General features: G+C 48.5%; 1 protein-coding gene across 2 annotated transcripts in view; it reads right to left on the bottom strand.

The window, feature by feature from the left end:
• The window catches only part of TRIM16 (tripartite motif containing 16), a 48,533-nt gene that overhangs the window by 9,372 nt on the left and 20,885 nt on the right, over positions 1-18,276 (bottom strand). The window contains exons 1-2 of one of the 2 annotated variants that reach the window (XM_050763425.1): positions 13,185-14,202; positions 3,716-3,811 (exon numbers count right to left, since the gene is read on the bottom strand). In XM_050763425.1, the coding sequence (XP_050619382.1) occupies positions 3,716-3,811; positions 13,185-13,682 (594 nt within the window). In that variant the 5' untranslated portion in view covers positions 13,683-14,202. Of the gene's footprint in view, positions 1-3,715; positions 3,812-13,184; positions 14,203-18,276 lie in introns of those variants that run through there. The other variant, XM_050763426.1, reaches the window with a different exon arrangement.

Raw genomic sequence — 18,276 nt, 5'->3', positions numbered from 1 at the left:
CTTCAGTCTGGTGGCAAAGGGAAGAATAAGCAGGGGAAAGAAAGCAAGGGGTATCCCTACTGGAGGGGAATGGTGGGAAGACACAGACAATCTCCCTACATTCTCTGTCTCTTTTTTTTTTTTTTTTTTTTGAGACAAAGTCTCCTCTGTTGCCAGGTTGGTGTGGCACAATCTCGGCTCACTGCAGCTTTGACCTCCCAAGCTCAAATGATCCTCCCACCTCAGCCTCCCAAGTAGCTGAGACCATAGGTGCATACCTTCATGCCCAACTAATTTTTGTATTTTTTGTAGTGATAGGATCTTACTATGTTGCCCAGGCTGGTCTCAAACTCCTGGTCTCAAGCAATTTGCCTGCCTTGGCCTCCCAAAGTGCTGGGATTACAGGTGTGAGCCACCACGTCCGGCCTACATTCTCATTTTTATGCCAACTTTTCTATTACCTGTTGGCTTCCTTGAGGTTAGGTAGCTGGACAGAGCTGGGAGCAAATAAACTGTGGTAACAGGATTAAGGAAGAGTGGGGATGGTAGACTTTATCCAAATTCTTCCAGTCCACACCAAGAAAAGCTTTTAGACAGGTGATGGTGTTGAGAAGCCAGGGCAGCAGGAGAGGCGATTTGGGAAACCAGAGCCCTGTTGTTCAGGGCTGGCCCTCACCCTTGGTAGGAGAATAGCAGCACCTGAATCAGCTGCTCAGAGAGACTGTAGGTAGGGACAATAGTGGAGAAGGAGGCAGGCAGAGAATGGGCTCTGGACTGTGGATGGGAGGCTCAGAGCACTGTCTGAAGAGTGAAGACCTGAGATCCAGGAAAGCTACCTGGGCCCCACCAAGGCCCCCCAGGTGGCAAACCTGCTGCCTGGGGCTCTGCCAGGCGTAGGCTCTGCAGCCCTCTGACACTTTACCTCTCTCCCTCTTGCCACTCTCCTGGGAATGAGGACCCTCTGCTGCCAGCCTGGTCACTCTTCTAATTATATAACAATAATCATAAAAACAACCAACATGTAGTAAGTTCTTACTATGTGCCAGGCACTGTTCTCCTGGCAACCCTAAAAGGTAGGTACTATTACGGTCTCTATTTCTTAAATAAGGAAACTGAGACAGTGATAAATGGACTGATTTGCCCAAGATCACACAGCCAAGGTTTGAACCCAGACTGTTGGTCTCTGGAGTCCATCCCTTTGACCACCATTCCACACTGCCTCGAAGTAGGGCCCAGGGTTGGGGATCCATGTGTCTGCAGTATAGCACCTAGCTGGCACAGCCTGACCTCTCCCTCTGGGCCCTGGCACATTCACTAGGACGAGCTGGGGAGGCACACGAGGAGTTCAGCTGAGCTTTCTTTCAGCCCATGAGCTGTGGCTGTGGGGGACGTTGCAGGGAAGGACGTTTAAGTTCGGCCCTCTCCCAAGACCCGACGAGAGACAGGGCCTAGCCCCTTGTCCACTGTGGGCACCAGTTAGGGGAACATCCTATGCCCATAATGGACTAAATACACAGGCTGCTGCTGAGCAGGCGACCAAGAGGGAAAGAGGCCAAGCCTCCCAGCAATTTCTGAACCAACTGTTTACAGGTGTTGCCTCCCTGACACTGTAAATACTATAAATCCTGAGATATTAATCACGACTGGATTCAAATCTAAAAGTCAAATTACATTTCCATACGGCAAAGAAGCGACGATGAAGAAATCTACCTCAGGAGACAGGAGAGTTGTGCTTATAACCATTTGGGAGAGCAGGGGCAAATAGTGGTGGTAGTGTTTGATCCAGACTCTGTGTTAGCTAATGTGTCCTAGTTCCCCGGCTTACTCACCCTTCATGTCCACTCAGGCTCCAGGTGTCCAGGCTCTACGACTCACAGAGGCCACAGAGTACTCCCTGCCCGCACTGCCCACTCCCGATCACCTCCAGAAAGCAGGAGCAGGACACAGCATGGGAACCAGCATGAGGATGTTGTGGGAAAGGAGCAGAATCCCGTCTACAATTAAGACCCATAGGTTCCTCATAGAAGCAGATACCACAAGACTAAGAGGCAGGAGACTAAAGACAAACTCAGCATCCAAATCCTCACCCCCAGCCCCATCTGAGGCCATCCTGAGGCAGGATGGTGGAAGGGAGGCGTCAGATGATATTGGTGGATTGAGATTGACTTCTGCTATGGCCTGGCCTCTCATTCCCTAAACCTTCCCATTGAGAAACACTTCTTTCTTGCATGTAAATGTAATGTGCAAAGGGCATTACTTACTGCATTACTAAAGCAGAAATAGTACAGACAGGAGAGGCCTCAACACATCCAAGGAGCCAGCAGGTAATGGTTTAAAGATTTGAGGGTGGTGTACATGCCTGTCAATATACTGAGTCATTCCTAGGTCAAGGGAGCAACAACTCTAGGTTCTCCCGTTCCATCAATCTAGATAGCCCTAGATAAGTCTTGTCATCTTCATGCCCCTTGTGCATGGTAGCTATTGTAATAACTACCTCCCCTGGTCATCATGTACTTATGAGAACTGAGGAGGGATCAAAGTGTCTGGAAATTAAAGAGCTGGGAAACACAAGACCCTCCATGTGGTTCTACAGGTTATCTTGAGCCTGGAAATCCATTATCTCTGAAGATTTATATGGCTTTAAAGGGATAATTCTCTTTCTTCCTTTAATAAAATATTGTGAGTAAGAAAGAGGTGTTTCATCCTTCAGTAGCTAGTTGGTCGTAAACACCCAGGAGGTGAAAATTTAAATTGAAATGAATACATGCATTAGGGGTAGACGAATGGATGGATGGAGGATGGATGGAATCATTCATTCTCAGGATATAAAGATGACAATGCTGATTCACTTCCATAGGGTAGGTGTTTTGCATTCTCTCTCTCTTTTTTTTGAAACAGAGTCTCACTCTGTTACCCAAGCTGGAGTGCAGTGGTGCAAAATTGGCTCACGGCAGCCTCCGCCTCCTGGATTCAAGCAATTCTGCTACCTCAGTCTCCTGAGTAACTGGGACTACAGGCGCGCACCACCATGCCTGGCGAATTTTTGTATTTTTTTGTAGAGTCGGGGTTTCACCATGTTGGCCAGACTGGTCTCGAACTCCTGACCTCAAGTGATCCGCCCGCCTCAGCCTCTCAAAGTGTTGGAATTACAGGTGTGAGCCGCTGCGCCCAGCCTGTTTTGCATTTTCTCCTGAGTGGTGGTTACTGGCTTGCCACTGATGAGAGGCATTTGCAGAACTCCTCAGAGTCCACCTGAAGACCACTTACTGCCTACTTAGCCTGGCACACCATGGCCTTCTCAAATACCATCACTAATCCTGAGTTCTCAACTCCTTTTTTCCAGTTGCCAGGTCCTAGGACTGGTGAGACTCATATAATGGAAGAAGCCAAGATTACATATAATTTCTGGACCTCTGACTAAACACCCAGCCCCGCACACACATACACCCTGTCCAGACAGCATATGCAAATGTAGAAATAAGAATGTTGTTATTATAGGATTCATCTTGGTTCTAATTTATATTATTAAAAAGCAAATCACTTGCCAGGTTTAAAACTTAAACTAATTTCATAACAAATCTTGACATCAAGGTGAGGCTACCCCATGGTGTAGTCAACTGTATCTACAATTCTCTTGTGCGGAGAAACCCCGAGGAACCTACAGGAATGGAGGCTAGGCATGCAGTACCATGTCCCACACCCCCAGAAGGGCCTGGCTGACCCAGGCTGGTCTTACCAGAACAGACTTTTGGTTGGCCTGGAGCCTGGAGATGGCATTTTCATTCAACTTGAGTTTCCGCTCCAAGTCTAACTGGGTACACTGGAGTTCAGCCTAAAAAGTGGAAAGCAGAGAATTAAGGAGGAAGGAGCCCAATGCATAGAGAAGGACCCAGGCATTCTCCGGCTCTGACATCCCTGCCCTTCTTCCCTGGAATGAAGTTTAACCTCTGTGGTTGATCTCAGAAACCAGCCGGGAGGCATGAGGAGTCAGCGGTGAGCCCATGCCCTCCTGGGGCTGCAGTCAGCATGAGTCAGCAAAAATACAGTGAGCACATATGCCATGCTGCTCACCATTTCAAGCATTTTGTGGATTACCCCACACCATCCTTGCCATACCCATACTAGCTGTAAACCAGAAATAAAGTCCTAAGACCCCCAACAATCTGAATGAATTCTTCCTCTCAGCAAAGGGCATTCCAAAGTTAACCTGAAAAAGTAGTTCAGGCCATGATGGGAAGGGGGGTCAGACATGGCTCATTATAACCTCCTCCCTTTTGGAATTACTGATACAGCAGACTCCTTCAGTCTGATAAGAAACATTTACAATCTGTTCTCTCCAAAACCTCCTCCCTGGAGGCTTTACCCACACAATAAAACCTTGGTTTCCACCACCTCTTATCTTAACTCAGACATTCCTAAGTCTTTAGACAATAACTTGACTCTTTCAACCAACTGCCAATCAGAAAATCTTTGAATTTACTTATGACCTGGAAGCCCTGGCTTCCAGTTGTCCCACCATCCCAGGCCAAACCAAATTACATCTTACATATATTTGATTGATGTCTCATGTCTCCCTAAAACGTATACAAGGCTGTACCCCAACCACCTTGGGCACATGTTCTCAGGGTCTCCCATTGGTCTCCCATATTTGGCTCAGGATGAATATCTTCAAATATTTTACAGAGTTTGACTCCTTTTGTCAACACAGGTAAACATGATTATTATTTCAAATGTACAGGTGACACAATCAAGTCGTGTTTCCAAGTTCATCAATGGAGTTGAGCCCAGGCTGACCCCACAAGAGCCTCATAGGCAGTGCAGGGTTGGAGCCAGATGGCCAGGTGGGAAGTCCACATTTTTTTTACTTAGCAGTTGAGAATTTGGGCAAATTTACTTATGAATAGGAAAAACAAACTTTCTTTGTCTTATACTCACACAACACAGAACACTTGCACAAAGCCATTCTCCAACATCAGCTGGGTGTCCTAAAATGTAACTCAATTCTGACACTCCCTACTTGGAGATGGAAGAGATGCACAGGGCAAGGGATGTGGGAGGGAAGTGACACCTCCATGCCCTCTCCAGGTGCAGGGTGCACACCCTCCAGGGACTTCCACTCCTTCAGCAATCCAGAAGCTCCCAGAAGCCCAGCCTTTTGGGTTTGTTTGTTTGTTTATTTATTTTGAGATGGAGTCTCGCTCTGTCTCCCAGGCTGGAGTGCAGTGGTGCGATCTCGACTCATTGCAACCTCTGTCTCCTGGGTTCAAGCAATTCTCCTGCCTCAGCCTCCCAAGGAGCTGGGACTACAGGCATGTGCTACCACACCTGGATAATTTTTTTTGTATTTTTAGTAGTGACAGGGTTTTACCATATTGGTCAGGCTGGTCTCGAACTCCTGAACTCATCTGCCTGTCACCCCAGCCTCCCAAAGTGCTGGGATTACAGGTGTGAACCACCGTGCCTGACGCTTTTTGGGTTTATATGGAGGCTTCATCATGCAGGCATGATTGATTACATCATTGGTCATTGGTGAGCCTCTCAACCTTTAGCCTCACTTCCCTCCCTGGAGGAGACTGGGGAGATGGGGCTGGAAGTCAAACCCTTTAATCATAGGGTTGGCTCCCTTGGCAACTAGCCCCCATCCTGAGGCTCTCGGGAGCCCCCTCAGTCACCCAGTCATCTCATCGGCATTCAGACGCTTATCACTTCAGAATCTGGGGGTTCTAAGAGCTGTTGGGTGCCAGGAAATGGGGGCAGAGACCAAACCTAAGTTTCTTTTTCTTTTTTTTTTTAAGACGGAGTCTCACACTGTCACCCAGGCTGGAGTGCAATGGCGCAATCTTGGCTCACTACAACCACCACCTCCCGAGTTCACGCGATTCTCCTGCCTCAGCCTCCTGAGTAGCTGGGATTACAGGTGCACACCGCCACATCCAGCTAACTTTTGTATTTTTAGTAGAGACAGGGTTTCACTATGTTGGCCACACTGGTCTCGAACTCCCGACCTCGTGATCGGCCCACCTCAGCCTCCCAAAGTGTTGGGATTACAGGTGTGAGCCACCATGCCTGGCCTGTTTATTTCAGAACTTAATATCTCTAAACTTCCATTTCTTCACCTGTGAGATGGGGATCAGTAAAGTGTTTGCTTCATAGGATTAGGAAAGAATGGACTAATGAGATAACGTATGTCAATAAGGACTTTGTATAGTACCAGGGACATTATTAATGAGCTCCATAAATGTCAGTGGGTGCCAGCATCGTCATCATCATCATTATTACTCCTGCTACCATGGCTGCTTTGCATTCATGTTCTGTATTCGAAGGCAGAGCCAGACCTTCTAGCCCAGGCAAGTGCCTGCCCAAGAACCTCGGGTTTGCCTGCTTTGGCCTCAGCTTCAATCTTGCCTCCTGGGATGCACTAAACACCTTCCACCAAGATGTGTGCCAAGGAGCACTTAAGCCTTTTGCGAACTTCAAAGACCCTGTCACTTTCCTACTTCCACAAGGGCAATACAGAAAAAGAAAAAAAAAAAAAAAGAATAGCTTTCACTGCTTTTAATAGCTTCCATATGCATTTAAAGCTGCCAGTCATTATGCCCTAATAGAACTCAGAGGGCATAAACTGTCTCTCCATTCTCCACTGAAGACGGCGGAGGCGGGGAATTCCAGGCGCCCCCGGGGAGGGAAGTTGCTGCAGGCAGAGGACTCGCCTCTCCAGGACACTGCAGAAGGCAGGAAATGTTTGCTTAGGCTCCAGGTCACTCAGAGTGGAGCTGAGGGGGCCCCAGTGACCTTTCACCCTTGACACCTGAGACCTGATGCCTGAGAGTGGGGAGTGGGGGTGGGTCTGGCCTATTTGGGGGCAATCCTGGATTCTTAACCTATGAAAAAGGCTTACACAGTGATCCATTCCAGGGGAGAGAAAAGAACATGAGCTGCTTGTTTAAAGGTGGTGGAAGACACAACAGAACACACCCTAGCAACAGGCTCCTACAACACAGCATCTCAACAGAAGGGACAGAAGAATGTGTTAAAGCAGTCGGCAGCAGCAGGGCCATAGGGAGGCACCCAGGGAGCATCCAGAGAAAGGGGCTTCTCTCTGCTATTTGCAGACTACCATAAAAGGAGAGAAAAGGACTCCTTAAGTACACAATCGGGGACCCTCCTGAGTGAGTCACCCCAAGAAAAGGCACTCCCAGTTACCTCAAAAGGTGGAGCCACTTTGCAAGACTTGTTTCTCCAGTTATTCCCGTTCCTAGAAAATGATGGGGTGCCTCCGACTCTGGCTTCAGGGTTTCCCAAGAGGTCAGCCACACACACATCTCAGGTAAGGGTGGGCCCTGCCCAGAGGCAGGACTGTGGTGCCCATGAGCACAGAAAGCTCTGGAAGGCAGGGCACAGACAGCTCTGCCTGCTTCAGCAAGACAATGACAAACGTGTCAAAGGCACACTATTTAGAGTCCAGAATATTATGCGACCGGTCACTTCCTGGCCACAGGGGCTTTATCAAGCCATTCAAGTCATTTAGCTTCTTATCTGGTGCAAGACTACATCAATATGCTAACAGAAGGGTTCCTTCTACTACAGGGCAAAGGTGGCACACAGAGAGTGACAGCCAGGTCATGTTAGAGATGAAAAATAGGAAGAACAGGGGGAGTGAGAAGAGAGAAGAACATCCCAGACTGTGCCATTTCCTTTGTATTCCAAGCACGCAGGGTTCGCCCTTCTAGAGAAGGCAGCGCTAGCGTTCACCTGGATGCTGACTGCATTCCTCTGTCAGCTGGTCAGAATTCACCATAGTACATACAGTACATGCCAGCTCAGTCACATAAGACACACACTCCCCCATCTCAAAATACTTACAGCCTGGGAGAATAAGAAAAACCAAGTTATGTGATACTGAGTCCTGGGCATTCCTCAAAATGGCTGAAAGAAATTCTTTTTTTTTTTTTTTTTTTTTTTTTTGAGATGGAGTCTTGCTGTCACCCAGGCTGGAGCACAATGGCACAATCTCAGCTCACTGCAACCTCTGCCTCCCAGGTTCAAGCGATTCTCCTGCTTCAGCCTCCTGAGTAGCTGGGATTACAGGCACCCGCCACTGTGCCCAGCTAATATTTTTTTTTTGAGACGGAGTCTCACTCTGTCGCCCAGGTTAGAGCGCAGAGGTGCAATTTCAGCTCACTGCAAGCTCCGCATCCCGGGTTCATGCCATTCTCCTGCCTCAGCCTCCCCAGTAGCTGGGACTACAGGCGCCCACCACCATGCCCGGCTAGTTTTTCATATTTTTAGTAGAGGTGGGGATTCACCATGTTAGCCAGGATGGTCTCGATCTCCTGGCCTCATGATCCAACCGCCTCGGCCTCCCAAAGTGCTGGGATTACAGGCGTGAGCCACCGTGCCTGGCCAATAGTTCGTTTTTCTATGTAGACAGTCTTATCAACTGCAAATGACAATATATTATCTTCTTCTTTTTTTTATTTTTTATTTTTTTAATTTTTGAGATGGAGTCTTACTCTGTTGCCAGGCTGGAGTGTTGTGGCACGATCTTGGCTCCCTGCACCTCCGACTCCCTGATTCAAACAATTCTCCTGCCTCAGCCTCCCAAGTAGCTGGGAATACAGGCATGCACCACCACGCTCGGCTAATTTTTTTTGTATTTATTAGAGACGGGGTTTCACTATGTTGGCCAGGATGGTCTCAATCTCCTGACCTCGTGTTCTGCCCACCTCGGCCTACCAAAGTGCTGGAATCGCAGGCATGAGCCACCATGCCCACTCAAAAATTTGTAATATTTGTCATATTTACCTTTTGGGAGAGAGGGGCCAACAATATAAAAGTAAGTTGCAGACATTATCATACCTTAGCTTTCACCATCTCAGAGGGCTGGATTCTAACTAAATGATGCCTTCATGGCTTTCTTTTCCAGTAGTTCTCTGAACTATGTGAATACTTATTATTATTATTATTATTATGTTATTATTATTTGAGACAGAGTCTCACTCTGTCTCTCAGGCTGGAGTGCAGTGGCGCGATCTCAGCTCACTGCAAGCTCTGCCTCCCGGGTTCATGCCATTCTCCTGCCTCAGCCTCCCGAGTAGCTGGGACTACAGGCACCTGCCACCATGCCCGGCTAATTTTTTGTATTTTTAGTAGAGACGGGGTTTCACCGTGTTAGCCAGGATGGTCTCGATCTCCTGGCCTCGTGATCCGCCTGCCTCGGCCTCCCAGAGTGCTGGGATTATAGGTGTGAGCCACCGTGTCCGGCCTAATTTTTGTATTTTTTCAGTAGAGACAAGGTTTCACCATGTTAGTCAGGCTGGTCTCGAACTCCTGACCTCAGGCGATCCACCTGCCTTGGCCTCCAAAAGTGCTGGGATTACAGGTGTGAGCCTCTGCTCCCAGCCCAAGTAATTCCTTTCCCAAGTGGCCACATACACATATCATCCACCTTTCGGCTGCCAGCAAACAGGCTGTGAGTGATGCCAGTTAACTGCTCCCCAAATGAGCATGGATACTTTTGGCTCTAGATACTTGGCTCCTGCTCACCATGGAGACTGTCCGCAGTCAGCATCCAGCCCTGAACTTTCTGGGACTGATGCAGAGGTTCGGTGTCATGGCCTGGCATTAATGCTCTCCAAAGATCTAGGACAAGGCTCAGCTCAGGTCTTCCTGCTTTAGGAACCTGCCCTGACCTCGCTCCCAGGGTTGGCTCCAAAGGTGCAGTAACTGCACTGTGCCAGCCTCTTGGTACCCCGTGGAGTTAGGGTGTGTATCTTGGCTTCCTGATTAGAGTCCAAGCTCCTGGAGGCGAGACAGTGCAGCCCAGCACTTAGCAATAGGAAGCACTTAGTAACATTTGATATGGTTGAGGAACACGAAAGAACCATACCTGCTTCATGGATCAGAACAAACAGGAAAGGCAGTCATAGAAGGAGTCCAGATTTCCCATACACACACACACACACACACACACACTCACACACACACACGATCTCATTTCCACATAGCAAGCCTGAGATTCAGAGAAGGTGAGAAGACTTGGCAGCCAGCAGGCAAGACCAGCTGCTCTTAAAACCAAAGGGGCGGCTGGGCACGGTGGCTCACGCCTGTAATCCCAGCACTTTGGGAGGCAGAGGTGGGCGGAACACCAGGTCAGGAGATCGAGACCGTCCTGGCTAACACAGTGAAACCCCATCTCTACTAAATATACAAAAAATTAGCTGGGCGTGGTGGCGGGCTCCTGTAGTCCCAGCTACTGGGGAGGCTAAGGCAGGAGAATGGCATGAACCCGGGAGGCGGAGCTTGCAGTGAGCAGAGATCATGCCACTGTACTCCAGCCTGGGCGACAGAGCAAGACTCCGTCTCAAAAAAAAAAAAAAAAAAAAAAACCAAAGGGGCCTGGAGATGCTGGGCTGGGTCAAAGGGAAGTGCTGAGGTCCCCATGAAAAATAGCTGGGCTCTGGAAGCTCAACAGGAGAGAAAAGACAATCAAGGAACACCCACTTCTCAAAGCACACAGTGTCTGCCCACCAATGTGGCTAGAAACCATAGGAACTTCAGAAATGGCTCACTTGGTTAACTGAGAAATGAGTCGTTCTGTGGACCCTAAGCAGGATCTCAGCCACTTTGTGTCTTCATGGCTGACCCTGCTGTTTGCAGTTTCCTATACACAGGATGACTGCCTGAGTAATTAGCCCTTCACACGACCCAAAGAGTGACCTTCAGCGAGTAACTCCAGCAGGCCTGGGCTAGCTGAAAGGACTATTGGGCTTCCGGAGCCTTAGTTATGTCTGATGACTTTCAAAATCATCCTGGTGGAGGCTTTAGCCTCGTCAACGTACTGTGTCTTCTAGGCTGGTCTCCTGGGCTCCTTGCAAGAAACCTTTTGGCTTCTAAGATTTGGACAAGCCACCTAGAGTGTGGCTACACTTACAAAGTAAACTTGCTCTCCGAGCTGAAAACAAGGACACAGGATGGGAAGGACAAGAGTTCTTTTAAGCAGACCAGAAAGCAGAGGGGTCTGGGGAATGGGGCTTTAGCACTGTACCTAAAGCCATGTTCCTTCTCAGCCCCAAACTGCCCTCAAGCCCATTCCTCGGTTGTCCTCATTTTACCTTATACATTTATCTCCTAGGATGTCTGAATTCAGAGTTCTGCGTGTGCTCTACACAACTCCTCCTGCTCGGAATTGCAATTACCCAACGTCTCTGTAATACATTAGGTGCCCTATATTTAAAAGTTACATTGTATCTCTGTTGGTACAGGCATAGAACATTTCTGCAAGGAAACAAGAAAGTGTAGACAGTATTAGTCTTCGAGGAGAAGAGGGAGGTTTGGTGATCTGGGATGGACTGGGGACCCTCCTTTCCCAGTAAATTCGATTGCACTGTTTGGTGGAGATTGCTATTATTATTATTATTTGAGACAGAGTCTCCCTCTGTCACCAGGCTGCAGTGCAGTGGCCTGATATTGGCTCACTGCAACCTCTGCCTCCCGGGTTCAAGTGATTCTCCTACGTCAGCCTCCCTAGTAGCTGGGACTACAGACGTGTGCCACCATGCCCAGCTAATTTTTTGTATTTTTAGTAAAGACGGAGTTTCACTGTGTTAGCCAGGATGGTCTCAATCTCCTGACCTCGTGATCCGCCCTCCTCGGCCTCCCAAAGTGCTGGGATTACAGGCGTGAGCCACCACACCCAGCTGGTGGAGATTATTGTTTAACATCTTCATGCATCACTTTTCCAGTTAAAAATAATAACATTCTTGTATATGTGTGGCAGGTTTTGGTGCCAAAAAAAGAGTATAATGTTGTGATTTTTGTGTCCTTTCTTCATGTCTCTCCAGTAGGATGGCTTTCCAGAGGCTTCCATTCCTCACTCTGTGACTTAGTCGACTATAAGCTTGGACAAGTGTGGTGGAGATAATGAGGATATGAGATAACTTCATAGTTATTTGAAGATTGGGTGAGAAAATCCACAAAAAGCATTTAGCACATGGCAATACTCAGTGAAGGCTGTTTTCCTCAACTCTATGGAGCTTTGTCCTTTGATCTACCTGTCCTCCAGATGGGACACTCCCTACCCTGGAAACACTGGAAACAATTTGGCAAGTGGCTTCCCGGGCCGGAAACGGTGACTCATTGGCATCTGGAATACAGAGGTTTCCAGAACAATCCCACTAGCACCAGCTAAAATCGATGTCTAGGGATTGGCAGAGAGGAGGGGCCCTGGCAAGTAGACCCCCTTTCCCAGAAACCTCTTTCCTTTGATGCCAGGGAACATTTGCCAAGAAATGGCCATAGGTCTGCCATCTGCACGCAGTGTCAACAGGGAACTTCCTTGATGATGAACGTAAGAAATGTGGGACAAACGTCAACTACACTTCCCGACTGAAAACTAAAAGTGTTCGCTGAAAGTCAAAGTAGAAGAAAAAAAGCATATAAAGTGCCAAACCAATTTCCAGGAACTTCTCCAGGATCTAGCTTTAGGGCAAAGAAAAACGAGTTGTTCTAGAAACAGTTTCCTTATCTGATGGAAATAAAAACGACAGGCTATGAGCACGATGTTTCTTAGTCTCTCCTGATACCTCCATCTGGTGAGGAACTTTTATTTTCCCTCAGCCACCTGTGACATTATATCTGGACCTAAGTTTCAAATTCTCTGCTATCTTAGCGCTTTTCAAGCTCTTAGATTTCCTGTTATCTCCAGAGGGGTCCGTTCTACTGCTCTCTTGTTTGGGGTAAAGAGAAAAAGAGAAACTAGGAGAAAGAGTTGTTCTTTTCTCTTGAATTTCTGCCAAGGTTTTATTTCATTAATTGACAATGGATGTGCCATGCAGATCCAGCCAGAGGGACATATCACCGTCCTAAGCCCCACAACTTCCGCGCCCTCCACCCAAACACACATCACCAAAAGCTGTATAAGGCACAGCAGGAAACCAGCAAGCAGGAGGAGACAGCGACACAGACAGAGATCGCACAGAGACAGTGGGACAGAGATGGGGACAGAGCAACCTACTCCACAGTTTCCAAAACCAAGTGCAATGTATATTTACACTGACCCAGCAGGCAGACGCTGAGACTAACGTCTGTTACAGGTATGCTCAGCGCATAGTAGTGGTGTCAGTGGACCCAGCAGCTGCAGCCAGCCAGGCATCCCATCCCCCACCGCCCTCTCCCAAATGGATGAATGGACCCCAAGCACTCACCCCCTTATCCCTGCGGGCTGCATCCAGGGAGACGATGGTGTGGCCACTGTGCTCTTGGCAACATTCCTGGCAGATGCACTGCTGATCAGGGCAGCAGAAGGCAGACAGTGGGCTGTGGTGGGCAGGGCAGTACTGCCAGTTGTGGTCCTTCACTGGCTCGGTCAGCAGGTGGCTTTGCAGTTTCATGTTCACCTGATGTGGCTGCAAGTGCTCTTCACAGTAATTCACCATGCAGGTTAGACAGGACTTCACCGCCTTCACTCTTCTGGTGTCATCAAGGCAGAAGTCACACAGGACCTCCTTCCCCTCACCAGCAGGATCCCCCTGTTCTGCAGAGTCGCTGTCCTGTTCCTCTGTCTCCCTGCCAAGCTTCTCTGAGGAGCCCATGTCCTCTTCTTCCACTGGGCTGGCCGACACAGAGTCTGGGCTGAGAAGGGCTGGGGGCTGAGCAGTGGCCCCGGGCAGTGGCCCTGGAGCCATCAGATCCAATTCAGCCATCTGGGAGGCTCTGCTCCTGGGCTGTCTTTCTTCTGTCCCTTGGCCCAGGATCTGTGCAGCCCAAGTCAGACAAGAGAACCACGCCTAGATGATTGCAGCTGCTGCAAGATTTTAACTGTTTCCTCCCTCCCAGAGGAAGCTCAGTCTCTCATTACCGTGTCCTGGCATTGGATGGCAGCCAGATGTGATGACGACAAGGCAGCTAGATTACTCAGGCTCAGGACAGCCGGCTCAGGCTCAGGCTTCCTCCCCAGGTCCAGCCCTGAAACTTCTTATGTGAATCATCTGTACCGTATAGGCTCTGCTGAAGACCACGTGTCTCTGTGCCTGCTCTGGAAAGGACTGGAGATTCCTGAGCTCTGTCATAAGCCTGTGTGACTTTGTGTGGTCTGACAAGCTATATATTTTTGTTTTCATTTTATTTATTTATTTTTGAGACAGAGTCTGGCTCTGTCGTCCAGTCTGGAGTGCAGGGGCGCGATCTCGGCTCACTGCAAGCTCCGCCTCCTGGGTTCACACCATTTTCCTGCCTGGGCCTCCCGAGTAGCTGGGACTACAGGCACCCGTCACCACACCCGGCTAACTTTTTGTATTTTTAGGAGAGATGGGGTTTCACCGTGTTCGCCAGATGGTCTCGATCTCCTGACCTTGTGATCCACCCGCCTCAGCCTCCCAAAGTGCTGAGATTATAGGCGTGAGTCACCGCGCCCGGCCTATTTATTTATGAGACGGAGTCTCACTCTGTCACCCAGGCTGGAGTGCAGTGGCGTGATCTTGGCTCACTGCAAGCTCTGCTTCCCAGGTTCACACCATTCTCCTGCCTCAGCCTCCCGAGTAGCTGGGACTATAGGCGCCCGCCACCACGCCTGGCTAATTTTTTTGTATTTTTAGTATTTTTAGTAGAGACAGGGTTTCACTGTGTTAGCCAGGATTGTCTGGATCTCCTGAGTAGCTGGGATTATAGCCGCCTGCCACCACACCTGGCTCATTTTTGTATTATTAGTAGAGACAGTGTTTCTGTGTTGGCCAGGCTGGTCTCAAACCCTTATTCTCAGGTGATCTGCCTGCCTCCGCCTCCCAAAGTGCTTAGATTACAGGTATGAGCCACCGTGCCCAGCCAGGATGCATGCTTCTGATGCTGACCTTTCCACATTATCCTCCTGAACATTCCAGTAATGTCCGTCGAACTCCAGGAGATGAATGTCACGAGAGTACTCAGTGGAGATCAGGAGGGTCAGGGAAGACTTGTCTCCTTCCACAGAATGCTCCATTCAGCCCCTTCAGGTTAATAGCCCTTTTGCCCACTTAACAAAACATTCCTAGACATGTGTTATAGTTGGGACATTTGTTCCCATAAACCTCATGTTGAGATTTGATCCCCAATACTGGAGGTGGGGCCTGGTGGGAGGTGTTTGGGTCATGGGGGTAGATCCCTCATGAATGGCTCGGGGCCATCCCCACAGTGATGAGTGAGTTCTCGTTCTATTAATATTAGCTGCCACGAGATCTGATTGTTAAAAAGAGCCTGGCATCACCCCCTCTCTTGCTTCCTCTCTCTCCATGTGACCTGCCCACTCCAGCTCCCCTACCCTTTCCCCTGAGGATGGAAGCGGCCTGAGGCCCTCACCAGAAGCAGATGCCAGCACCATGCTTCTTGTACAGCCTGGCAAAAAGCCAAAAGATCTCTTTTCTTTATACATTACCCCCACCCCCTCACGTATTCCTTTACAGCAACACAAACACACTAAGACACATGGTGTATGAGTTTGCCAGGGCTTCCATAGCAAAGAACCATACACTGGCTGGCTTCAACAACAGAAATGCATTTCCTCACAGTTCTAGAAGCTGGATCAAGTCATTGGCAGGGCTGCTTTCTTCTGAGGCCTCTCTCCTTGGTTTGCAGGTGGCTTCTCCCGTGTCTTCCATGGTCTTCCCTTTGTACACATCTGTGTCTTCATCTCCTCTTAAGGACACCAGTGAGACTAGATTATGGCCCACCCTCAATTGCCTGTTTAAAGACTTTCTCTCCAAATACAGTCACATCTGAGGTACTAAGGGCAAGGATTTCAACATACACATTTGTAGGAGAAAGAAATGCAATTCAGCCTATAACACATGGTCAGGGCATGAGACTGGAAGCCTCTAGTTCCTTAGAAGAAAGGAGCTGTGAGGCATGACCCCTGGATGGGGATACACAGTGTACCTAGCGTTTGCAAATGGATACGAAGGAATCCAGGATTGTTCCAGGGTACCTGGACCCCAAATTCTGTATCCTAGAGCTTTCTACAGTTTTCCCCGGGATTATTTAATCAGATACATTTGAACTCAAATAGATTTGGAAGGAGAATGGAAGAGAGAGAGATCGGATGGAGGGGGAGGGGTCAGATCCAGCTAGCCCCAGGGATTAGGCATTAGGATGGTTCCAAGATATTATACTCCCTATGGCTCTGCACCTCTGGGGTGAGTTCTACAGGATTTGGATCAAACTAGATAAACACAGGGATGTTTCTTGTCACTGACTAGGACTTTTCAGAAATCCAAGAGACCTAGTGACTACTCAGAGTTGGAAGGCACAGAAGACTTTACAAATTCATTCCAGAGCAGCGCTGTTTATTTTCAACCATGCATAGAATACGCATAAGTAGCTGTTTTTAGCGATGTAATGTTTCCTCACTGTCCCTGTCCTGACTGCCCTCTTCCACTGCTGAAGACCCTCAGGAGAGGTTTCCTGCTTTCTGATCCTGGCCAGGGTCAGAAACATGCATCCTATTCCTAGCTGCCTCAGGTCCAGTTCTATTGGAACAGGAATTAAAATAAATCCAAGAACGTGTAACCAAAAACTCATTGTATGTAAGAAAACCCAATTCCCCTTGAGGAAGAGAAAGAGCTGAAGTCCTTTAAAAATTAACTGCCTGTTTGTCTGTGGCCAGTGAGCCTTATCTCTCCCTTTCCCAGGCATTGTGAAGACCCTGTTTCTCCAGCTGTGCAGCTACAAGGTCACTAGGCAGATAAACTCAAGTTGTAAAACATGTTTTTTCCTTGAAGAGTAAATTATGTACTGCATGTCTTAATTGAATAACTGTCTTTGTTTCTTGCATCTGTAATATGCTTCCCCCTGCACAGATCTCCCCACACCCCACAAAATGCTTAAAAGGTAACCGGACTCTGTTCAGGGCTCAGTCTTTTTGGATGTTAATCTGACTGGGCCAGTGCACCTAAATAATAAATAAGTATCCTCCTCAACCCCTCAGTCTCTCTGATTCCTTAATTATCCCACAGCACTATGAGATGCGGAAAGATGAATGGCTGTCCTGTCATTGAAGTCCTTATATTTTGGGTCCTTCTTAAAAATTGAAAAAAAAAAAAAAAAAAAAAAAGTAGCTTTTCAGACCACACAAAGTCACACAGGCTTCTATCAGAGTTCTGGAATTTAATTCCATGGTTTTCATGTCTCCAGCCAGGACTGGCTACTCCCAGTCCAGACCATTGTCAGTGTTTTCTCCAGTATTAACGGACAAGTGTGCTTAACTTTTAATCCCCTTTTCAGAGTGACCTGGTACTGGAGGCCAAACTGGTCCACCTGCATGCCACAGGGCCTCCGATCTCTCCGAGAAGGGGGAAGAAAAGGTAGTTGCCCTGCCTGGCTCTTTCTACAGCTTCAGTAGAAATCAGAAGGCATAGAGTCTGCTTGGGTTTCCACGTGGCTCACTTCTTCCTCATTCTTTCCCTCCCTATCTCATTCCCACCCTTTCTTCTCTCATGAATTGTTTCATACCTGCTTCTCTATGGCTAACCCTTTCAGAGCAGTTCATGGGAGTGCTCAGCCCTTCATCAATGCCCCACTGAAGTGCTGAGTTAGCAGACATTCCATAGCTGTGTGGAAAACAGGAAATGGGAATGTGGGCCCTGGCCTGGCCTGCACCAATCATTTGTCCTCTCTTTTTTTTTTTTTGAGATGGAGTATCACTCTGTCGCCCAGGCTGGAGTGCAGTGGCGTGATCTCGGCTCACTGCAAGTTTTGCCTCCCGGGTTCACACTATTCTCCTGCCTCAGCCTCCCGAGTAGCTGAGACTACATGCACCCACCACCATGCCTGGTTAATTTTTTGTATTTTTAGTAGAGACGAGGTTTTACCGTGTTAGCCAGGATGGTCTCAATCTCCTGACCTCGTGATCTGCCACCTCAGCCTCCCAAAGTGCTGGGATTACAGGTGTGAAACACCACGCCCAGCCTGTGTCCTCTCTTAACCTTAGTTTCCTTGTCCATGAAATGAGTATGTTGTCCTAAGTCAAGGCCGGTAAATCGATTTCTAGTTTGGTTCTCTGAGGGATTTTGTTGTGGCAGGGTCTAAGAGAATGTCCGAGCTCACTGGGAGATGGCATCATGCTCAGGTTGGGATGTCTGGCAGGGGCATGAGATTGGGAGTGGTGGCCCCTCTGGAGGCTGGTCTCCAGCCCTCTGGGACCACAGAATTCACCACAACTTCTAAGTCCCCTATAATGCCAACCCTCGAAGCAGAATACCACTAGGCCCAAGCTCTGATCCTGCTTCCAGGGACTGTGACACATCCCATCAAGCCTCAAATGCCCATGCT

This window comes from Macaca thibetana, chromosome 16 (assembly GCF_024542745.1).
Source record: "Macaca thibetana thibetana isolate TM-01 chromosome 16, ASM2454274v1, whole genome shotgun sequence".
Taxonomy (NCBI): domain Eukaryota; kingdom Metazoa; phylum Chordata; class Mammalia; order Primates; family Cercopithecidae; genus Macaca; species Macaca thibetana.
Note: the sequence above shows the minus strand (reverse complement) of the source record. Positions and strands in the feature narration are given on the sequence as shown.